Here is a 22,462-nt window from a genome sequence, read left to right as displayed (position 1 = left end):
GGAACACAGCAGGCCAGGCAGCATCGGAGGATCAGGAAAGTTAATGTTTTGGATTGGGACCCTTCTTCTGAAGAAGGGATACAATGCTTTGTAAAAGATATGAAATTGATAACTGTTAAAGTTCTTGTAGATATTGGTATGCAGAAAGTGAGCATGTAGACAGAACAAGCAAACAGGAAAGCAATTGGCGTGTTGTGCTTTAATTCAAGGGAATTGGACTGCGGAAAAACATGTCTTGCTACAATTGTACGCTTTTAGTGAAACCATACCTGGAGTGCTGCATGCAATTCTAATCCCCACATTAAAGGTAATAAATACTTTGTATTGGAGGCAGTATGATGAATATTCACTAAGTTAACATTCCCCTGGGATAAGGGGATTATCCTCTGATGAGAGGCTGAGTAAATCGGGTCCATATTCTTTGCAGTTTAGAAGAATAAAGGATGGTCTCAATAAAATGTACAGGATGGTGAAGGAGTTTCACAGGGTAAATACTCAAAGATTCTTTCCCTTGGTCAGGAAATTTAAAACACAGACATTGACTTAGGATAAGAGGCCAATTATTTAGGACTGATGAAGACAAAATTCTTTACTCAAATGTGAATCTTCGGAATTCTCTGTCCCAGAGGGTTGTCATGTCTGTGTCATTGAATGCATTTAAGGGCAGGATAGATGGACAGGTTTTAGTCGCTCAGTGAATTCAGCAATATAAGAATCAGGCAGGAAAATGGGTTTGAAGCTCAAAATCAGACATGATCATTTTTTTTGTTATTTACTCACGGGACATGGGCGTCACTGGCTGGCCAGCATTTATTGCCCTATTCCTAGTTATCCTTGAGAAGGTGGTGCTGACCTGACTTCTTGAACCGCTGCAGTGTACATACTGTAGATTGACCCACAATGCCCTTAGGGAGGCAACTCCAGGATTTTGACCTAGTGACAGTGAAGGAACAGCAATAAATTTCCAAATCAGGATGGCAAATGGCTCGGAGAACTTGCAGACACCTGTGCTCCCATGTATCTGCTGCCCTTGTCCTTCCAAATGGAAGTGGGCATGGGTTTGAAAGGTGCTATCTTTAGGAAATTACTGCCGTGCATCTTGTAGATGATTCATAGTGCTGCTATTGAGTGTCAGTGGTGGAGGGAGTCGATGCTTGTGGATGAAGTGAGAATCAAGTGGTTTGCTTTGTCCTGGATAGTGTCAAGCTTCTTGACTGTTGTTGAAGCTACACCCATCAGGCAAGTGTGGAAAATTCCAAGAGCAGGCTTGACATTATCATGTAGAATTTTTTTTGTAAATAAGACTTGTATTATTGAGTAGGGTCATAAATCACTGACATTTTATATGTATTCCAAATATCCAACAACAGGTAGCTTGAGACAGGTGGCAACTAGACCATAGATTCATCTTTCCACAATACATTCTAGATAAGATAGATTTTCAAATTGTGTGGGAGATAACATAACCTTGGACAAAGAGATCAGAGTGATTTTAAACCTGTACAATACAGTACAGAAAGGAGAGTCTTTGCTCAATTTCAGATGGTGGTAAATTCTGACCTGAAAATAGAGGTGGGGCAATAATGTGCTTTTGTAAAATAGAAATAACTGTGGAGCATCAATGATCTGGAGGAAAATAGCTTACCAGATCATTCTGTTCTTGCATTTGGAAGAGTTCCCTCTAATTTTTTTTCAAATATAGGCACAGATACTTTCTCACTTTGAAGGAAATGTTATGTCAATATTATATCTACCCTTCATGAATCTTGAAGTCTGTGGTTTTCAGCAGAAGGCTGCTATCCGGAATCTGGATACCAGTCAGTATATCTCTGTTAGCAGAATTCAGGGACGGCTGCAGATGCCTCTCATTTTGATTCTGATGCAAGGTGGATTGTGAGATCAAAGGGCTGTAATCTTGAGAATATTTGGACAATTCAGGCAAGTGTTTTTCCAAATGAGCAGTCTGTGGTCTGAGGGTCCATTCTGTAGTGAAGAATGGAATTTGTGAAAGTTCCTGTGTCGTCTGAGAAGTTGCTTGAGGATTGATGTAATCTGCTAATGTCAGAGATGACAATGTGGACATTGTATTAACAAGATTGAAATGCGAATTTCAATAACACTTGCAGATAAAAATTTCAAAGATCAAAATCCAAATTATTAGGGTAGAGCACATGAAATGCAGGAATCTATTTATTCTATTTGTATTGGTACTGTGGAAATTTTCTACCATTAAACAGAGGAAGAAAATCAATTGTGCCATGAAGGATTATGCTCCTTAGATGGGGTTGAAATTGACCAGATATCAGCTAAGTATAATTTGTCAAATTTCTTTCTGTAAGGTTTTTTAATTATTCATACTCAGGATGTGGGTTTTGCTGACTAGGTGAGTCTAATGAGTTTTCTCACACAATAATCCCAAATCTGTGTCATTAGCTCACTGCTCTTCCAACGCTGGCCTATTTCTCACCATAGCCAGTTTACTCCAGTGTTTGGGTGCTGCCTTTATAATCAAAAGTCTGATGTAGATCTGGTCTAATACAAATAGTTTGAAGCTGCCCTGAAAAATTTTAAGATATTTGTTCTGGATGTGGAAGATGCCCCACCTTACAGGCAGAGGCCAGGAGTTCCTGGTGAACTGGGTGGTGCAGAAGAGGAATGTCCTTTTGCCCCAGGACCAGCAGAGGAGGCCATGCCACCACAATCTGGCAGCCTGGCCCTGAGTCACTGCAGCCTCAACCATCTAGGAGAATGGTGAGCAGTGCCAGAAGGAGGTCAATGGCATTCTCTGCTCCAGTAGGGTAAGTGTCATCATCTTCTTTCAGATATATCACACTCACTCGAAATCTGCTACAGCAACCATCTCCCACCAAGTTTCATGCTCTACACTTTCACAACTGCACCTAGCATCTGTCACTCTCTTACACCCATTCAATTCCCCCCTCATTACTAACCTTGTAAAGTCTTCAGTGCTGTCTACTCACTTGCTAGGGATACCTTTCCCCATCTGCACCATTATTAACAGCTGTGCTATCTACTTCCATCTCATTCAATCCCTCCTTTTGTCTGAAATAGAGTGGAGAGAGCCAAGACCACTATGCTAGTGATGGTGAGCCTAATGTTCGGTTCCTCAGCCCTATGAGGATAGGATCCAGGCCCTTACTGGCGAAAACCATGGTCTCGCTTACAGGGAAACAAACTAAGCTAGTCCCACCTGCCTGCATTTGACCCATAGCCCTCCAAACCTTTGCTATTCACGTACTTATCAAAACATCTTTTAAACCCACATCCAGAAGCTCTTCCTCTGGCAGTTCATCCCACACACTAAGCATTCTCTGTATTTATAAAAAAGTTGGCCCTTATATCCTTTTGAAATCTTTCTTCTCTCACCCTAAAAATATGCCCCATTGTTTTGAACTCCTCTATCTTGGGGGAAAGACCTTTGCTATTCACCTTATATATGCCCCTCAAGATGTTACAAACTTTGAAATGGTCACCCCTCAACCTTAATGCACTTCAGTGAAAAAAGTCCGAGTCTATCCAGCCTCTCCTAATAACTTAAACCCTTCTTTCCTGGCAATATCCTGGTAAGTCTTTTCTGAACCTGCTTTAGCTTCATAATATCTTTAATATTACAGAGTGACCAGACCAGTATTCCAGAAGAGGCCTTACCAGTATCCTGTACAACCTGAACATGACATCCCAACTCCAATACACAAAGGTCTGAACAATGAAGGCAAGTATGCTAAACACCTTCGTAACCACCCCGTCTACCCATGACACAAATTTCAAAGAATTATGTACCTGAGCCTCAGTCTTTCTGTTCTAGAACACTACACAGGCCCCTACAATTAATTGTATGAGTCCTGCCCTTGTTTGCTTTTGCAAAAATGCAATACCTCACATTTATCCAAATTAAACTCTGCCACTCCTCAGCCCACTTGACCCAATTGATCAAGGTCTCTTTGTAATCTTAGATAACCTTCTTTACTGTCCACTATACCACTAATTTTATCCACAAACTTGCTAACCATGCCTCCTATATCCTTATACAAATCATTTATATAAATTAATAGATGCCAGAGCTTTCTAATTTGAAATCAATGTAATTCAATTATTGATTTTAGAGTGACAAGATTGAAATGTACTGTACCTTCAATAGAAAGAGCAGTTCTGGCTGTAGTGCTATTATATGCAGATGCCTGGAATATTTCCTTCGATTCTTCATTCTGCATTGCAATGGAATAATTCTGTTTTTGGTCAGAAATGAGACCAGACTCAATCCTGCCCCAGTAAATGAAGTATGACTGGACAGCTGAAACACTGCAGGTCACATGGAACAAAAGACATTGATTAGAATGGAATTTCAATGTTTCATTTTCACTCATGTAAGGAAAATATCTCAGCATGCAGCGCCATCAATTGTCTTGGACATCAGCACTGTAGCTAAATTAGAATCTGAAGTAGAATATGCTTAAACCCATGAACTAAATTTTCTCAAACTGGCCCCAATCCTTATTTTGGCTGCAGTTCCATTTTGAGAGCCCAGAAGTGGCCATGACAGGATTTTGGTCATGAGAAGCCAGTTCTGGCAACCACCGTCTAATTAAAGAAAGCACTTCAACCAGGGCAAAGGGCTCACAGCAATGTCAGCTGGATAGCTCTGGTGTTTAAAGTGAATGTTGAAGAGGAAGCAGGCAAGCCCCAAGGATGCCTCAGCATGGGTTCACTTGCTGTCTGTAGGGAAATCAGCAGATAGACGTCTGAGGCAGGTAGGTCCATTGGAGTGGATGGGATATCCCAGGATTGGTGAGTTTGTCCCTATGAATCAGTCATTGGGATTTGGAGACACCAACTCCAATGGCCTCTCCACCTCCAATGAACTGGCAATTTCAGCACTTGGTAGAAGGCCACATAACTCTGAAATACTGGTACTAATGCAAAGTGGCCCTAAATGAATCTTTGTTTATACCAATTGTGTGCCTGCTTCCATCCCATCTCTGTATTGGCAAAAGGTTTCAGCTCATAATTACATGGTCTAAAACATTGTGAATTTTAGTAGCTTTCCCTTAAACATTGTTGCATGAGGAATCAGGTCCTTCTGATATGTTTAGAAAACATTTGTGCTACTCATAGGACCTGCCATGTTGCCCATCAGAAATCTCACTCAGAAGAACTGGTGCGTAACAAACAATGTATAAAATGCCTTTACTGGAGTCAAGCCCTCTATTTTTCAGGTACATGCCTGAATTTGGCACATAGTAGACAAGGAGATCTTAAGCAGGGCTAAACTCAGAAACTGAGCAGGTATAATTGGATGCGAATTGAAGCTAAGACCTGGACAGATATCATTCTGGAATAGTTCAGAGTTTTTATCCTAGAGGGACTCCTATCTAAATTACAATTTTGTTAAACATATTTCCGAATGAAAGAAAGATGTTGTTGTATTCTAATTGATGTCACCGGCAAAACCAAAATGCTTCTACTTTCCCATTTCCTTTAATAGCTTTGAATGTTATACTTTTTGCCATCAGTATTTTAAAGTCATAGATAATAATTACAAAAACTTGATGTCGCCCGTGAATTGCCCTGGTGCTTTCCAAATGAAGGAGAGGTTTCTCTTCAGTGATTTGTCTGAGTGGGTCACGGTGTCCCCATATTCAGAGCACTTCAGTAGTTTAGATCCAGAGGAAATGAGAATGAATGTTCCAGCCACTTGATCATCAACCACTCGGCGAGCCTGCATCAAGAAGCCCATGAAGTCTCGTGTACTCCTTATAGTCACTTGAAAGTATAAGAGACATTCATAAAGGTTAGAAAATGAAGAAACAGCCTTCATTTTAGGAGTTCCATTCAGCACAAAATGCTTCAACTGGGTTCTCTGCCAGCTTCCTTAACATCACCACCACCACCCCAACTCCAGGTTTCCCTATAATTTACATAATTACCTAGACCTTGAAGTGGACACATAACTCACTCTGACGGTGTATCATTGTCATTCCTAATTTAGCCAACATACCACAATTTCCCTGGGCAGTTAGGAGTGTTCAAGGAAAATTCCACAAAGGTTTTCTTTTACTGTGTCCCTTCATGTTCTTCTGTTGGTGGAATGAAAGAGGACTGAGTACAAGGAGATATGAATGTGCTTGTGAAGTTCTAATTTTTTTTTCTCATTCTGATAAGAAAATATAATAATGAGCGCCTCCTTCCATTCACCTAATCACTGCAACCATGATATTCTGAGGCTTTTTAATATTTGTTTGCGGGATATGGATGCGCCTGCTACAGTAGAATTCATTATTCATCTCTCTAACTGTGCTGAGAAGGTGGTGATGAGCTACACTCTGGAATAAGTGCAGTCCATATGTTGTAGGGACACTCACAATGAATTTGGGAAGGGACTTCTGGATTTTGATGTACCAACAATGAAACAGCAGCAAGTAAATTCCAAGCCGGATAGTATGTGGATTGAAGGAGAATTTTCAGCTAATGTGATTCCTTGGCATCTACTGCCCTTGCCCTTCTAGATGGTGGTGCGTGACACCACCCACGCCCTCCACCTCCTCCAGGACTTCCAATTCCCTGGCCCCCAACACCTCATCTTCACCATGGACGTCCAGTCCCTATACACCTGCATTCCGCATGCAGATGGCCTCAAGGCCCTCCGCTTCTTCCTGTCCCGCAGGCCCGACCAGTCCCCCTCCACCGACACCCTCATCCGCCTAGCCGAACTCGTCCTCACACTCAACAACTTCTCTTTTGACTCCTCCCACTTCCTACAGACTAAGGGGGTGGCCATGGGCACCCGCATGGGCCCCAGCTATGCCTGCCTCTTTGTAGGTTACGTGGAACAGTCCCTCTTCCGCACCTACACAGGCCCCAAACCCCACCTCTTCCACCATTACATTGATGACTGTATCGGTGCCGCCTCTTGCTCCCCAGAGGAGCTCGAACAGTTCATCCACTTCACCAACACCTTCAGTTCACCTGGGCCATCTCCAGCACATCCCTCACCTTCCTGGACCTCTCAGTCTCCATCTCAGGCAACCAGCTTGTAACTGATGTCCATTTCAAGCCCACCGACTCCCACAGCTACCTAGAATACACCTCCTCCCACCCACCCTCCTGCAAATATTCCATCCCCTATTCCCAATTCCTCCGCCTCCGCTGCATCTGCTCCCACGATAAGACATTCCACTCCTGCACATCCCAGATGTCCAAGTTCTTTAAGGACCGCAACTTGCCCCCACAGTGATCGAGAACGCCCTTGACCGCGTCTCCCGTATTTCCCGCAACACATCCCTCACACCCCGCCCCCGCCACAACCGCCCAAAGAGGATCCCCCTCATTCTCACACACCACCCCACCAACCTCCGGATACAACGCATCATCCTCCGACACTTCCGCCATCTACAATCCGACCCCACCACCCAAGACATTTTTTCATCCCCACCCCTGTCTGCTTTCCGGAGAGACCACTCTCTCCGTGACTCCCTTGTTCGCTCCACACTGCCCTCCAACCCCACCACACCCGGCACCTTCCCCTGCAACCGCAGGAAATGCTACACTTGCCCCCACACCTCCTCCCTTACCCCTATCCCAGGCCCCAAGATGACTTTCCACATTAAGCAGAGGTTCACCTGCACATCTGCCAATGTGGTATACTGCATCCACTGTACCCGGTGTGGCTTCCTCTACATAGGGGAAACCAAGCGGAGGCTTGGGGACCGCTTTGCAGAACACCTCCGCTCAGTTCGCAACAAACAACTGCACCTCCCAGTCGCAAACCATTTCCACTCCCCCTCCCATTCTTTAGATGACATGTCCATCATGGGCCTCCTGCAGTGCCACAATGATGCCACCCGAAGGTTGCAGGAACAGCAACTCATATTCCGCCTGGGAACCCTGCAGCCTAATGGTATCAATGTGGACTTCACCAGTTTCAAAATCTCCCCTTCCCCCACCGCATCCCTAAACCAGCCCAGTTCGTCCCCTCCCCCCACTGCACCACACAACCAGCCCAGCTCTTCCCCTCCACCCACTGCATCCCAAAACCAGTCCAACCTGTCTCTGCCTCCCTAACCTGTTCTTCCTCTCACCCATCCCTTCCTCCCACCCCAAGCCGCACCCCCATCTACCTACTAACCTCATCCCACCTCCTTGACCTGTCCGTCTTCCCTGGACTGACCTATCCCCTCCCTACCTCCCCACCTATACTGTCTCCACCTATCTTCTTTTCTCTCCATCTTCGGTCCGCCTCCCCCTCTCTCCCTATTTATTCCAGAACCCTCACCCCATCCCCCTCTCTGATGAAGGGTCTAGGCCCGAAACGTCAGCTTTTGTGCTCCTGAGATGCTGCTTGGCCTGCTGTGTTCATCCAGCCTCACATTTTATTATCTTAGATGGTGGTGGGCATGGATTTAAGGATCTTGTTTAAGGACCTACTACAGTGCATCTTATAGATGGTTCACATTGCTGCTAATGCATGATGGTGGTGAAGAGAATGAATGTTGAAGGTGGTGAATTGGGTGCTAATCGAGCATTGCCCTGGATGGTATTAAAACGTCTTGAATTATGTTGGAGCCACACCCATTCAGTAAAATAGATTACACATTGTGAGATGTTGGACAGGCAGGAAGGGAGTTACTTGTCACAATACTCAGTTTCTAACCTGCTTTTACAGCCATTGTATGTTATGGCTGATTCAGTTCAATTTCTGGTCAATATTAACCCCAAGATGTTAATAATAAGGGATCCAGTGATGGAATTGCCATTTGAATGTCAAAGAGTAATGGTTAGATTGTCTCTTGTTGAATGCACTCTAAGTCTGGCATTTTATGGTGTAAATGTTACTTCCACCTATCAGGCCAAGCCTGGGTATTGTCCATGTCTGGCCTTGCTCAGGACAAGAAATGTTTCCGTATCTGAGGATATGTGAATAGTGTTGGACATTGTGCAATCATCAGTGCACATCCCCACTCTGACCCTATGAAACAGGAAAGGTCATTGATGAAGCAGCTGAAGATGTTTGGGCCTAGGACACTACCTACAGGAGTTCCCGTGGGTAATGTCTGTGGAGCTGAGATGTGTGATTAAGATTTTAATATGGTCAGGATTAAACCTGATAAATTATCACCAATCATAAATGAATTAAGAAATTGAGAGCACAGTTTTAAAGTGTTTTGCAAAGAAATGAAATGCATGGTGAGTGGGGTGAGAAAAAAGTAAGTGGTATTTGGAATAGTGAATGTACTGGCAGAATTAATAGAAGAGAGCACTGGATGATCATTTAAGTAGCAATATGCAGAGTTTGAAGGAAAGGCAATTGGCTGAATGCTCCATAACAATTCTATGATTCTGTGACTTGATAGCACTGTCCACAACCTATTTATAACGTTACAACTGATGGAGAGTAGACTTGTAAGGCATTATTTGATCAGTTTGGATTGTCCTGCTTTTTGTGAATGAGCCATACCTAGGTAATTTTTCACATTGATGCCACTGTTGTATCTGTACTGGAATGGCTTGGCTAGAGATGCAGAAAGTTCTGGAGAAGTCTTTTAATATATTTGGCAGAATGTTGTCCGGGACCATGGCCCTTGCAATAAGCAGTGTGTTTAGCCATTTTCTGATATCATGTCAACTGAACAGAATTGGCTGAAGACAGTGTATGCAAATAGTTCTGACTTTTCTTCTCCATTCATACTGGGTACTGTTGCTAATGAGGATGAAAATATTTGTGGAGCCTTGCCCTCCTGTTAGTTAGTTCAGTTGTCCACCACCATTCACAACTGGACATGAGAGGTCTGCTGACCTCTCAACCTGATCCATTGGTTGTGGGGCCTCTTACTAATTCATATTGTTTTCACTGTTTGGAATGCAAATAGTCCATTCTGGTAGCTTCACCAAGTTGACAGCATGGTTTTAAATAAGCCCATTGCTGCTTCTGGCATGCTGTCCTGCAAGTACACCTTCAAGCCATGCATTATAGTGAACTTTATCACAATTCTTCGTTTTTGGATCAAAATCCCAGCACTCCCTTCTGAACAGCATTGTGGATCTACCTATAGTTCAAGAAGGCAGCGCACTATTAGGGATGGGCAATGTCCACATCCCATTTTAAAATTTTCACATTCAGTTATGAGAGTGAGAAATATGTGCCCAAGTTAACGCTTAAACATAAATACTATAAAGGCAGTTACCTGGGTATAAAGACAGTTGGTTAAAGTAGACTGGGAAAAATCGGTTCAAATTTATGATAGAAAAGCAATGGTAAAATTTAAGGAAGTATTTCACAACTATCAACAAAGACATATTCCATTGAAGAAGAAGGACTTTACTGGAAGCGTGCACAATCTATGGATCACTAAACAAGCTAAGGATGGTATCAAATTGAAAGAAAAAGCACACAATACTGTGAAGGTACCTAATAGGCTAGAAAATGGGGAAGACCTCAGGAACCAGCAAAAAATGACATTCTTTTAAAAAAGATAGGGTATGCAAGAAATAACAAGAAATATAAGAACAGATAGTAAAAGCTTCTACAAATATATGAAAAGAAAAAGAGTAACTAAAGTGAGTATTTGTCCCCTGAAGAGAGATTTGGGAATTAATAATGGAAGACAAGGTAAAGGAAGAGACTTGAAACAAATACCTTGCACCTGTCTTCACAGTGGAAAACATGAAAAAAAGACCAGGAATGGTAGAAAATCAAGAGGGAATGGAGAGAGAAAAAATTAAAATAATCATGATCATTAGAGAGAAAAGTACTTAGAAAACTAATGGGGTTAAAAGATGACAAATCCATTGAATTGATGACCTACATACTAAAACTTTTAATAAGTGGCTTTCTTTCTAATCTCTACCCTATCAAAAGCATTTTTGCCCTACCTGCAAGTAAGGTCATTAAATTGGCAATTGATACCCACTAAGGAATTCAGTTTACCACCACTGGTATTAGAAACATCAAAAATGGCTCACTCCTGTTCCGATTCAGCCATTTGAACCCGTTGCACTATTCACTACGATCATGGAAGATCATCTTACAAGTACTCTTCCAACTTTCTCCCCATATCATTTGATTCCCTTAGCTCTAAGGATTATATCAATCTCCTTTTGAAACCACTTTCAGTGGCAAAGAATTCTCAGACTCGCCACTTTCTGGGTGAAGAAAGTTTTCATTATTTCAATTCTAAATGGCCTACCCTGCATCCTTGAACAGTGACCCCAGGTTCTGGACTCCCTGGTCAGTAGGAACATGCTTCCTGAATTCATCTGGTCTAGTCCTCTTAGGCCTTTTCCTGCCTGATTGATATTTTGTAACCATAAAGCTGAGGAAAGGAATCCTTTTATTAATATACTCCATCTCATTGCACAGGCTTTGGGCTAATTTACATCCAACAACCTGCTTTGAAAACCCTGTTCACATTTTTGACAGCTGTGATAAAATCCAGTAAGCAGCTGGGACAATTCCATAACTTTCTAAAACAATGGACAACATTCTAAGTAAACAACTCTCAATAATCTCCCCAACTCAATATTTGCAAATCCTTAATTATGTGTAATATCTCTGAATCCACATTTTCACCAAAAATAAATCAGTTCCTCCTAAGGCCTTAATCTTCCCTTTTCTGTGTTTTTGTTAAAATCTACTCTAGCTTTTGAGATCTATTGAGATATAAAATACTGGAAGTCTTGCTACACTGGTTTAGAGACTTGATGAGACTGCACATTGAATACCATGGACAGTTTTCTTCTTTTTAATGATGAATATACTTTTGCACTGGCAGCAGTACTGAAAATGTTCACCAAGCTAATTCTTGGAATGAAGCAGTGTTCTTACAGCCATTCTTTGAGGAATGGTCAGATAGGTTGGCCTATACTTGTTGCGAGTAAATAGATTGAATAGTATTGACCATGTTGATACATAAGATTCTGAGGGCCCTACGGGATAGATGCTCGTTTTTTTTTCTCCAGTGGAGGAATCACGAGGGGGCAAAGTTTCAAAATATTAGGCCATCTATTCAAGATTATGTTGAGGAGGAATTCCTTCTCTCTATGGGCGTGAGTGACTGGATTTCTCTTCCCCAGAGAGTAGTCATTGAATAATTCAAGGTTCTGTTAGACAAATTTATCATCTATAAGTGAGACCAACATTATAGTAGGCAGCCACAAAAATGGAATTAATATCACAGTCAGATCAACCATGATTAATTGATTATATGACAATGACTTCTTACATTCTTTGTTCTCACTCATACAAATCTTCTAGCTCCCACATCTCCACAATAAGTTGAATCAGCTACTATAAACTTCAACATATCCAAAATTCTGCTGCCCATTTTCAAACCGACATCTTCTCGTTTACCTACCATTTTGTCCATATTGATCTACATTGCTTTTTGGAAGTACTAAAGTTTTAAAAACATCAATCTCGTGTCAAATCTCTTCACTGCCTTATTTTTCCCTTTGTTTTTAACCTCTGACAGCTCTGAAACCTCTTCAATCTCTTTCTCGCTCTAATTCTGTTCTCTTGTGTATCCATCTCTGCATCCGCATCCCCAAACCACACCCCCCCAAAAACGGTTTGGCAGCCATATCTCTGCCCAGATCCTAAAAGAAAATCCCTCTGCCTGTCCCCTCTTTAAACCCTTCCTTAAAATCCCTGTGTTCAAACAAAGTTTTATCACACCTCCTCAGATTTGCTATGGCTCAATGTCCATCTTTTTCTGACTTGATCTTTGTTATATGTGCTGTGTAAAACAAAATTCTTTGCTGTTTTCTTCCAGAAGTCCTTTGTTGTGTACCAAACCTCTGTATCGTCAGTACATTTTAAACCATTGCTACCCAAGACTAATCATCTGGACAAAAATTATAAAGGAGACCCAGCATTGACCTCTTGGACACTTTAAAGAGTAGCTCATCTTGAGGTGATGGTGCAACATCCTGTTAATCAGTTGGTTAAATTCAAGAAACAAAACTGGAATAATAAATCAGGAAATAACAGACACTTAACAATAACTGTATTTCAGACTGTTAGCCCACTCTGCCAGTTTCTGAAGGCCCATAAATGACTAGTGAATGGGTTAATATGTGTTATTACTTCAAATTTCACGTTGTATCATAATAAGGTAAATTTCATTACTGGCTCCATTATTAACTATAACTGATCACTGCTTTACCGTTCATTACTCAAAACCAAACTTCAAACAAGACTAAATGCAGATAATAACCTTAACTCGCTGTCATTTAAGATTGAATTTCTCTTGAACTATTCATTTCATAATTTTTTTTTACCTTTAGCTGTGCTTCCCCCCTCATTCTGAAATAACCTTTCATGGAAAATAAACTCTCATACTGTCCATAGTCTGCAAATTCTTACAGTCCTCCAGCTACATCTAGTGGCAGGAAATCCTTATTACATAGGCCTTCCTTCTTGTGAACAACTGTTGCATTCTTGATAACAAAGTGTGAAGCTGGATGAACACAGCAGGTCAAGCAGCGTCTGAGGAGCACAAAAGCTGACATTTCAGGCCTAGACCCTTCGTTTGGGTCTAGACGAAGGGTCTAGGCCCGAAACGTCAGCTTTTGTGCTCCTGAGATGCTGCTTGACCTGCTGTGTTCATCCAGCTTCACACTTTGTTATCTTGGATTCTCCAGCATCTGCAGTTCACATTATCTCTGTTGCATTCTTGTGTTTCTTAACACAGAATTAACATTCTCATACTCATTTTAAACTGGTAAACAACATAGGTTCAATTTACTTGAAAATCTCAAGCAGATTTACTTAACAGACAATCTGATAACATTGAGTTACAGAGCAATTTATTCATACATCCTGAATCTAGCATTCTGAAGTCCTAACGGCTACTGGTTATGCAATGTTATGGCCCTTGGCAGTAACACAATATCCCCTTTATTTCGTAGATAAACATTTTCATGCTTGGTGCATATAATTCTATTAGTATGTCATTGCAAAAACCATTTACAGAGAAATAAGAATTGTAAGACTTAAATGTTTGAGTGCATACAGTATAACAGTGGTTTGACAATCCTTCCAGCTTTTGTGGTGTGTGACATTTTGGAAATCTCAACTTCACGTTGTTATTTGTGACTGTATTTTTGATATCTTGCTTGTTGTCAGGGTAATGGTTGTTGACATGTTGGTCTTCCACATCTTCATTATTCAAGTTTACTTTTTGTGTGTTCTATGCACAATTGGAGTACTGTACAGTTTACTGAGTTAGGCTATCTGTCTCCTCAACATTGCTACATTAGGTGTTGTGACTTCAAAAGATCTTGGGGCTCATTACAAAATATCTGTGGGTATCCAGTCCCCTGGGTAGGATGGATGATTGATTTTCTGGCCTCCACGCAGATTAGACATTTCTGTATCTGCATGTTGGTCATGTGCCATCTTCATTCTCGCTCAAGTTTTTGAGACATTTGCCCAGTATCTCTGAGAATTTGAACAGATGATAGTTTGCTAGGGTAGACATAATTTGCCTTTCAGTTATGATCTCTTCTGGAATCAGAAAGCCCATATCTAAAGATGCAGATTTTAGATATCATAGCAATAGAAAGCATAGTGTTTATTTTTGTTGCCATGCTTTTCATGCTAGGGGCTTTAAAAATGTGAACCATTTTCTTGGTGAGACTGCTAGATCTGGGATAATGTGATGAGGCAGTCACATGGTGTTTGCCCCATTGCGCAGACATGTCCCCAAAAGATCTGCCTGTATATTGTGTTCATTTTTCGGATATGATCTCTTCAAGTGCATTGAACAGACTGAACATTGCACTCTGAGATGGCCATAACTGCAGATTCTGGAGTCAGATAAGTGTGAAACTGGAGAACCCTTCTGAGAAAGGGTCCGGAGCCAAAATGCCAACTTTCTTGCTCCTCTGATACTGCCTGGCCTGCTGTGTTCCTCCAGCTCCACAAAATTGCACTCTTTGTGTCTGCCACAGGCACATGTGAAATGTCCTTTTCACAGTCTGATAATTAGAAATTTGAAAAAGTAGTCCATGAGCGGGAAAATATCATCACCATGGATGGTAAGTAAATCAGTCGTGATATTGTGTCAGATTCTTTATCCAATCTAATGAAGGTTTAGACGTTCTTTGTGCTGCTATGATTTAGGACTTTGGCATATCTCAGACATCTTCACTATCATCTCAAAGTCACAGTATCCTGTGCCAGTGTCTTGTTCACTCTATACCCATATGCCCTGTGAAAATGTGACCTGTGAAGATCTTTGCTTTAAAAATATTTTGAGATACCTAGTTCTTCTGTGTGGTCTAAAGTATTTGTGATAGCAATGTCTGGTACCTCTTTTGCTGTTTCAGACCGTCCTTTCACAATAACTTTTCAAAGTGCCTCCAGTTGTGGATCATTAGCTGTTTCACTGTTCCTTCCTGAAACTGATTGCATTGTGCTGACCAAAAGTCAGCATATTGACATGAAGTACATATTCCACCTTCAAGATCTGTAGTGTTTTACTTCTAAATCTAGTGGAATTTTTGCTACAACTATTAATTAGACAGACCCTTAGAATTGACATAAAAATGATAATTAGGGTAGTCTCTTGTGGCACAGTGGTTATGTACCTACCTCTGAGACAGGAGGCCCTGGTTCAAGACTCACCCACTCCAGATGCATGTGACGAGATGTGCCTTTAAGAGGGATTTGTTCTGTCCTGTTTCTCTTGAAGAGGGGTGTTGTAAATCTGGAGCTGAGGTGTCTGTTCCATGAAAAGCAAAGTAAATAACTTTGGCTTTTTTTAAAAATTAGACACAGGAAGCATGGTTGGGTGGAATCAGGCACACACAGACCTAGGGTTTTAGTTTTTGTTTCAGTTGTTGAAGTTAGGGTTTTTGAAATTGAAGTTTCTAGATACTACGCTGTCTCTGCTGCTGCAAAAAGCTTGAACTGTCTCTCTACCACTAGATTCATTCTGTCAGCATTCCTTCTGGACTGGAGCTGGCATGTAAGTGAGTCTATTTTGCTGCATTTGCCTTTGCCAAGGATATGTTTGTGGGATGCCGCTATATTAGAACAGTTGATGAGTAGTCATTACATAATATTATTTTTGTACAGTATTTTGATACAGTTAAAAACAATTCTTTTGTGTTTGTGTTTTAACTGTGATGTCAGAATAAAGTGTGTTTTGCTTAAAGCCTAGTAATTTGACCAATCAAATCACATCTAGAATGCAATGCCTTACACATGCCTTTAAATGAGATAAAAGTTAATGTCTAGGCATTCTCCTTGATATGTTTTGAAGGAGTTTCTGCACAGATTGATTCTTTACAGAAGATTGACAGTAAATTATCCAATCATAAGCTACAATGGCTATCCTGAGTCCAATAATGACATAGTAATCAGTAGTGGGTTCCATTGCTGAAGTAATTTAAGGTAACAATCATTGAGACAATCCATTCAATGCTAGAAGAAAAAAAAACTTTGAGATCCGTTTACCATTTTAAGAATATTATACCTTTAGAAAGACACATTCAGTCAGTAGCTGAAAAGAATAAACTGATAATCTGCCATTAGCACTCATGGGAGCGGCCACGGAGTGAAAGCAGCACTCAAAAAATCTTCACCTCAGATCTGGCAAAGAGTTTAGGGAAAACAATATGAGCTAAGAATTGTGTAAAACGTGAGAAGACACAGAAGCCTTAGAGTAGGGACTGTGAGAACAATTGGAAGCTGAGTGTAAAATTAGAGAATTTGTGTGCAAAAAGAGGGAAAACATTTACAATAATAGTGAAAACTGCCAGGCTGGAAAGAAAAGATGAGCATCACTACCCATCTTGAGTGGGTTCTGTGAGGCACGGCTTCAGTAGTTGAGGAAGGGTAAGAAATCAACTTATACCTAGGTTACAGTATCAGAAAAATGATGAAACTGATTTAAGAAGAAAGCAAATTTAAAAGATTTGAAGAAAGAGTTTAACATGAGAAGAAAGAGGAATTTTAAGTCTTTTAGAAGATCAGGATGCTTGTAATTTAATTACAATTTTAATGAGAATACTTATTAAATCATTAGCTGTAGAAGTTTGCCTTGCACAATGTGTTTGAAAGGTGGTAAACCATTCATTTTGTACACTAAGAAGTGGGCAATATCCATTTTGGCTACATCAGGGGTATAACCATAAGGGGAAAGTGGAGTTGAGGATTATCAGATCAATCATAATGTAAGTGAATGGTGGGACAGATTCCAGCTGAATAGCTACTTCTACTCTACATTTTACAATCTTCTAGTTCCTTTGCATTCCGTTGTTGAGATCCAATTGCTTGCAGTCACAGAATAATGGAAATCCTCAAATCAGATTTCAGATTCAGGTGAGAAACAAGAGGCAGTTTTGATATTTGAGCTTTATCAGGGTCTTTTTTCCAAACCAACCTACTTTTAGATCCAAACTATGATTCTAACAGATAGAGAGAGAACGTCAAATGATACAGCACACCTTTGCAAATTTCTCCAGCAACTACCTTACTATTTCTAGGTGTGCAGTGAAAAAGACAACCAGCTCCTCAATTCAGAGGCAATTGCTGCATGTTGGCAACATTGATCCTTTAGGGTTTTCCAGGTCTGTTTACTAAAGCTATAAAATAACACCCTTATCACTTTCTAAAGAACTTTCCAGGCTCTGCATTCCAAAGTCCCCTTTTGGAGATGTTTTTTGCATTAGTCTTGATGCAGGCTTGGTGGGCTGATGGGTGCTGTATTATTCTTTGCTCTCTATTTTTCTTTGAAATTCATGCATGGGGAATGCAAGTACTGGTCACAAATAATCTTGACTATGTCAGTAGTTGTTGCAAATTGAAGATGGTAATCCCTGTGAATAAAAGTTATCACAGACCCCTTAAAAGTGATCTTTGTATGGGCAACAAAACTCAAAGATAATGCAAGATTGCATCGGCTGCACAGGCGCGCAACAGATTTCCTTTCATCTTGACATGTGAGAATTCTCCATTATGTTCTTTATATGCAATGTGCCCTGTCCTGGGAATATACAGCTGGAAGCAGAAGGGGTTCATTATACATACAGCACTTCCAATCGCTCCTCTTTTCAAGATGGCCGGTGCTACATTCAGCAAAATAGGTCCTGTGTCAAAGTTCCATGTGGAGGCTACAATGGTCACCTACTCCTCTAGGGTGCATGTCCTGCTCCAGCAGTTGGCATAGCTCTGTGCCAATACCCCAGGTCTGTGCTGGAAGAGAAACAGATTTACCAGTCTGTGACTAGCAGAATCTACAGCAGCTACAGAACAGCTTTCACTTGAAGAGGTTGCAGCTGAAGGCCTGCTCAGGATTCACAGGCAGTATAGTGGTTGGGTGGCCAGAGCCCATTGTCTTCAATGCCATTTCCTTAGATGAGTGAAGCACAGTGACAGCACAGACCTGAGGTATTTGCGCAGAGCTATGCAAACTGCTGGAGCAGGAAATGCACCCTGGAGGAGTGAGTGACTATCCTATCCCAATGACAGTCAAGGTGAGAGCTGTGGGGTGTGAAGTCTTGACTTAACAAAGGAGCAATGCTTTAAAAGTTTGTGATTTTAAATAAATCTGTTAGACTATAATGTGGTGTTGTGTGACTTCTGACTTTGTCCACCACAGCCTAACACTGACATCGCCACATCATGGCTACCATTGAACTTCAATGGGGCAGCTGGCTCCTTCCAAGAAATAACTGAGGACTTGAGTTGAATCTCCCAAATCTCAACCCAAATGTGTTCAAGCTGTTACCAGATATGGTGTTGTGCCAGATATCATCAATTCAGTTTAGATAATTGAGGTGTCGCATTTTGTTAGGGCCAATCAGAGAAGGACTTGAGTAGTTACTGGTAGGGCCCAGGGAGTGTTAAAGTGTTGAATAAAGTTCATAGTTTCTTGAAAATGGAATCGCAGGTAGACAGGGTAGTGAAGACGACAGTTGGCACACTTGCTTTCATTGGTCACTGCATTGAATATAGGAGTTGGAACATTATGTTGTGGCTGTTCAGGATACAGGTGAGGCCACTTTTAGAATACTGCATCCAGTTTTGGTTTCCCCTCTTTAGCAAAGTTGTTACATTTGAAAAGGTTCAGAAAAGATTAACAAAGCTTTTGCTGGGATTGGAGAGTTTCTAGTATAGGGAGAGGCTGAATAAACTGGTGTTTTTATCCCTGGAGCTTGGAGACTAAGGGGTGATATTATAGAGGTTTATAAAATCATGAGGGGCATGGATAGTGTGAATAGGCAAAGTCTTTTGACAAGTATATGGGAGTCCAAAACTAGAGGGCGTAGGTTTAAGGCAAGAGAGGAAAAAGTCAAAAGACCTGAGAGGCAACATTTCCATGCAGAGGGTGGTGTGTGTGTATAGAATGAGCAGCCAGAGGAGGTGGTTGAGGTGGGGACAATTACAACATTTAAAAAGCATCTGGATGGATACATGAATAGGAAGGTTTTAGAGGGATGTAGGCCAAATGCTGGCAAATGGTTCTAAATCTCAATATCTGATCAGCGTAGAAGAGTTGGACTGAAGAGTTTGTTTCCATGCTATATAACTCTATGACTCTATAACTTCATCTTGTTCCATGAAGGGGTCAAGGCTGCAGGCCAGTCAGTACACTTTGCTGATATAGCTGGCTCCCCCAACACACTCTGTTGAGAGGGCCATATCATAACCCAGCTGTCTCCAACAGAAAAGTGTCCCATTACATCAAGGTGCAAGTCATCCACAATCATTGGTACCACATCTTAGTAGTATGTGTCAGGCACATGGGAACTGCCATGATGTATATAGCCTTGAGAACTCCTGATACTGCATACATTTCAAGAATCAAATGACTTACAAGGATGGTCACTGGGCAACAAGGACTACCCTCTGCAGCCATGGCAGTTGAATCCATTACACACTGACTGAGGCTCAGTGTAGATATAAAGTTGCCCACTCGTCAACCTGGGACATGGTGAAGCAGACTATGATAACCCTTATAAGTCCCATTGGGAATCATTAATTAATCTCTTACCAGAGTTCACTGAATTTGCACTCGTTTAGTAACAGGCAAGGGCCTGCCTATGTTGGAAGTCATCACTTCATCAAGCAGATCTATTGTAGATACTTGATTGCGAGTTTTGAGAAGATTTGTAGCTCAGGTTGAGGTTCTGGATATGACTTTGCTCGCTGAGCTGGGAGGTTCGTTTTCACACGTTTCGACACCATTCTAGGTAACATCATCAGTGAGCCTCTGGTGAAGCGCTGGTTTTATGTCCCACTTTCTGTTTATCTGTTTAGGCTTCCTTGGGTTGGTGATGTCATTTCCTGCTCTTTTTCTCAGGGGATGGTAGATTGGCTCCAAATCAATGTATTTGTTGATGGAGTTCCGGTTGGAATGCCATGCTTCTAGGAGTTCTCGTGCGTGTCTCTGTTTGGCTTGTCCTAGAATGGATGTGTTGTCCCAATCAAAGTGGTGTCCTTCCTCATTTGTATGTAAGGATACTAGTGATCGTGGGTCATGTTTTTTTGTGGCTAGTTGATGTTCATGTATCCTGGTGGCTAGCTTTCTGCCTGTTTGTCCAATGTAGTGTTTGTCACAGTTCTTGCAAGGTATTTTGTAAATGACGTTCATTTTGCTTGTTGTCTGTATAGGGTCTTTTAAGTTCATTTAAGTTTAAGTTCATCCTAAACAGATAAATAGAAAGTGGGACATAACACCAGCCCTTCACCACTGATGATGTTACCCAGAATGGTGACGAAACGTCTGAAAACTAACCTTCCAGTTCAGCAAGCAACCTCACATACTTGATTGGCTACATGGGTGATTACTGTTAAGTTAAAAGAGGGGAAAAATGCCACAGTGATTTTGGTGGTGGGAAAGTCGTTCAGTTATTTGTAGAACTACTTTGGAGTATAAAAAGAAGAAAATAAAGCAGGCAGAGGAGTGTGTTTGTGATGCATTGGGAACGAGTCTAACTCCAGATCAGACAGTTGTGTGTTTGAATCATATCGGGTGCATAGTATTTCAGGGTTCTCCCAGACACAACGGTAGTGTCCCTATCTCTGGGCTGAGAGTCCTAGGTTCGAGTCCCATCTGTTCCAAAGAAGTGTCATAGCACCTTTGAGCAGGTTAATTCTAAAAAAACCTGAGATTTTGCTTTGAAAAAGCTGACTCTCAGTTTGAATTTGATTAAAAAAGAATAAGCAGGCCGAGGTTTTGGCCTGCAGGACTGTCTGTCCTGGAATGGGATTAGCCTGTGTACGCCACAAGTAGTGGATCTATTTTGATGTCCAAAAACAAACAATGTTCCTTTCCATGTAGGTTTCCTGAAGATATGATTAACTGTTTGGATCATTCATGGTGCCCTTGTGGTTCACTCTAGACTCATTATGGCACATAATCCTAGTATGCTGTGCTGTACGTATCCAGAGAAAGCAAAGAGGGGATGTGATGGAAGCTGAAGAGCTGGGAGAGTGACCACAGTCATCTAAGGTGGAAGGTGAGGGGAGAGTGCAGGGAAGTGGAGTTGAAATGCTCATCAGCCATGATTTAAATGGCGGAGTGGACCTGATGAGCCAAATGGCCTTCCACTCCTATGTCTGATGGTCTTATATAAGGGACACACCTTCTGTCTGATGCTGCAGTGCTATATAATGCAGGACTTAATTGGCAACTGAAAAGTTCTAATGGATGTGAGCTGGGAAGCAGTGATCACTCACTCATTGTTAATGTGTTAATGCTCGAAAGACAAGCCATTCCTGTAATGTTCCCAGAAGCAAATGCAGCTTCTATTTGTTTATGTTTTATTTCTGCTGTTGCAGAATAAAAGTGAATGGTTTGAAATGATTGAAAGCTTTCCTGTATGTAATGGTCCCACATTGAGTGCTGGTTTACACCATGCATTGGGAGAAGTAGGACTGACTTTATAAGGTTGTAAGATGGGATAAGACTAGGGACAGGCAAGTGAGTGGTTGGCAATAAATGTATGGACATACACTTGTGAAGGCAACAACATATCAGCCATGCTTTCTTTTTGCACAAAGCAACATTGGTTTGTGGTTGCTTTCCCATTTAAAGTGTGATGAACTCCAGACTGCCAACGATTGGCCAGGTGCATGGCAGGACTTCAAAGCCAGCGCGAGTTCCTGGGATCCCAGGAAATCCTGGCAGTGGCGAGTATTTCCACCTGCTGTGAGAAAATACATTGAGCAAGATACGGTACATGATTAATGAAGTGAATTCGGGATGATTATGCAGAAATATCCATTAGGGCTCGGAGAGAAAAACTCTCCAGGAAATTTATTAAAAGGGACATTTTGTGAATTTCTGGTAAAATTCAGCTCTTTATAACAGTAAAAATTTTAAAAGATAAAATCATAGTATAATCGTCCTTTCCATATGAACTAGCGGTTTGATTTTTGAGATATGTTTGCGTACTCTGGGATAAACTTGGAAGCATCAGTAATTTTAACAGA

General features: G+C 41.3%; 1 protein-coding gene across 1 annotated transcript in view; it reads right to left on the bottom strand.

The window, feature by feature from the left end:
- The window catches only part of LOC125465333 (reelin domain-containing protein 1-like), a 39,365-nt gene that overhangs the window by 9,274 nt on the left and 7,629 nt on the right, over window positions 1-22,462 (bottom strand). Inside the window, exons 3-5 of the mRNA XM_048558712.2 lie at window positions 5,559-5,781; window positions 4,151-4,320; window positions 1,755-2,055 (exon numbers count right to left, since the gene is read on the bottom strand). Coding sequence (XP_048414669.1) covers window positions 1,755-2,055; window positions 4,151-4,320; window positions 5,559-5,781 — 694 coding nt within the window. The remainder of the gene's footprint in view (window positions 1-1,754; window positions 2,056-4,150; window positions 4,321-5,558; window positions 5,782-22,462) is intronic.

This window comes from Stegostoma tigrinum, chromosome 1 (genome assembly GCF_030684315.1).
Source record: "Stegostoma tigrinum isolate sSteTig4 chromosome 1, sSteTig4.hap1, whole genome shotgun sequence".
In the NCBI taxonomy this organism is placed as follows: domain Eukaryota; kingdom Metazoa; phylum Chordata; class Chondrichthyes; order Orectolobiformes; family Stegostomatidae; genus Stegostoma; species Stegostoma tigrinum.
Note: the sequence above shows the minus strand (reverse complement) of the source record. Positions and strands in the feature narration are given on the sequence as shown.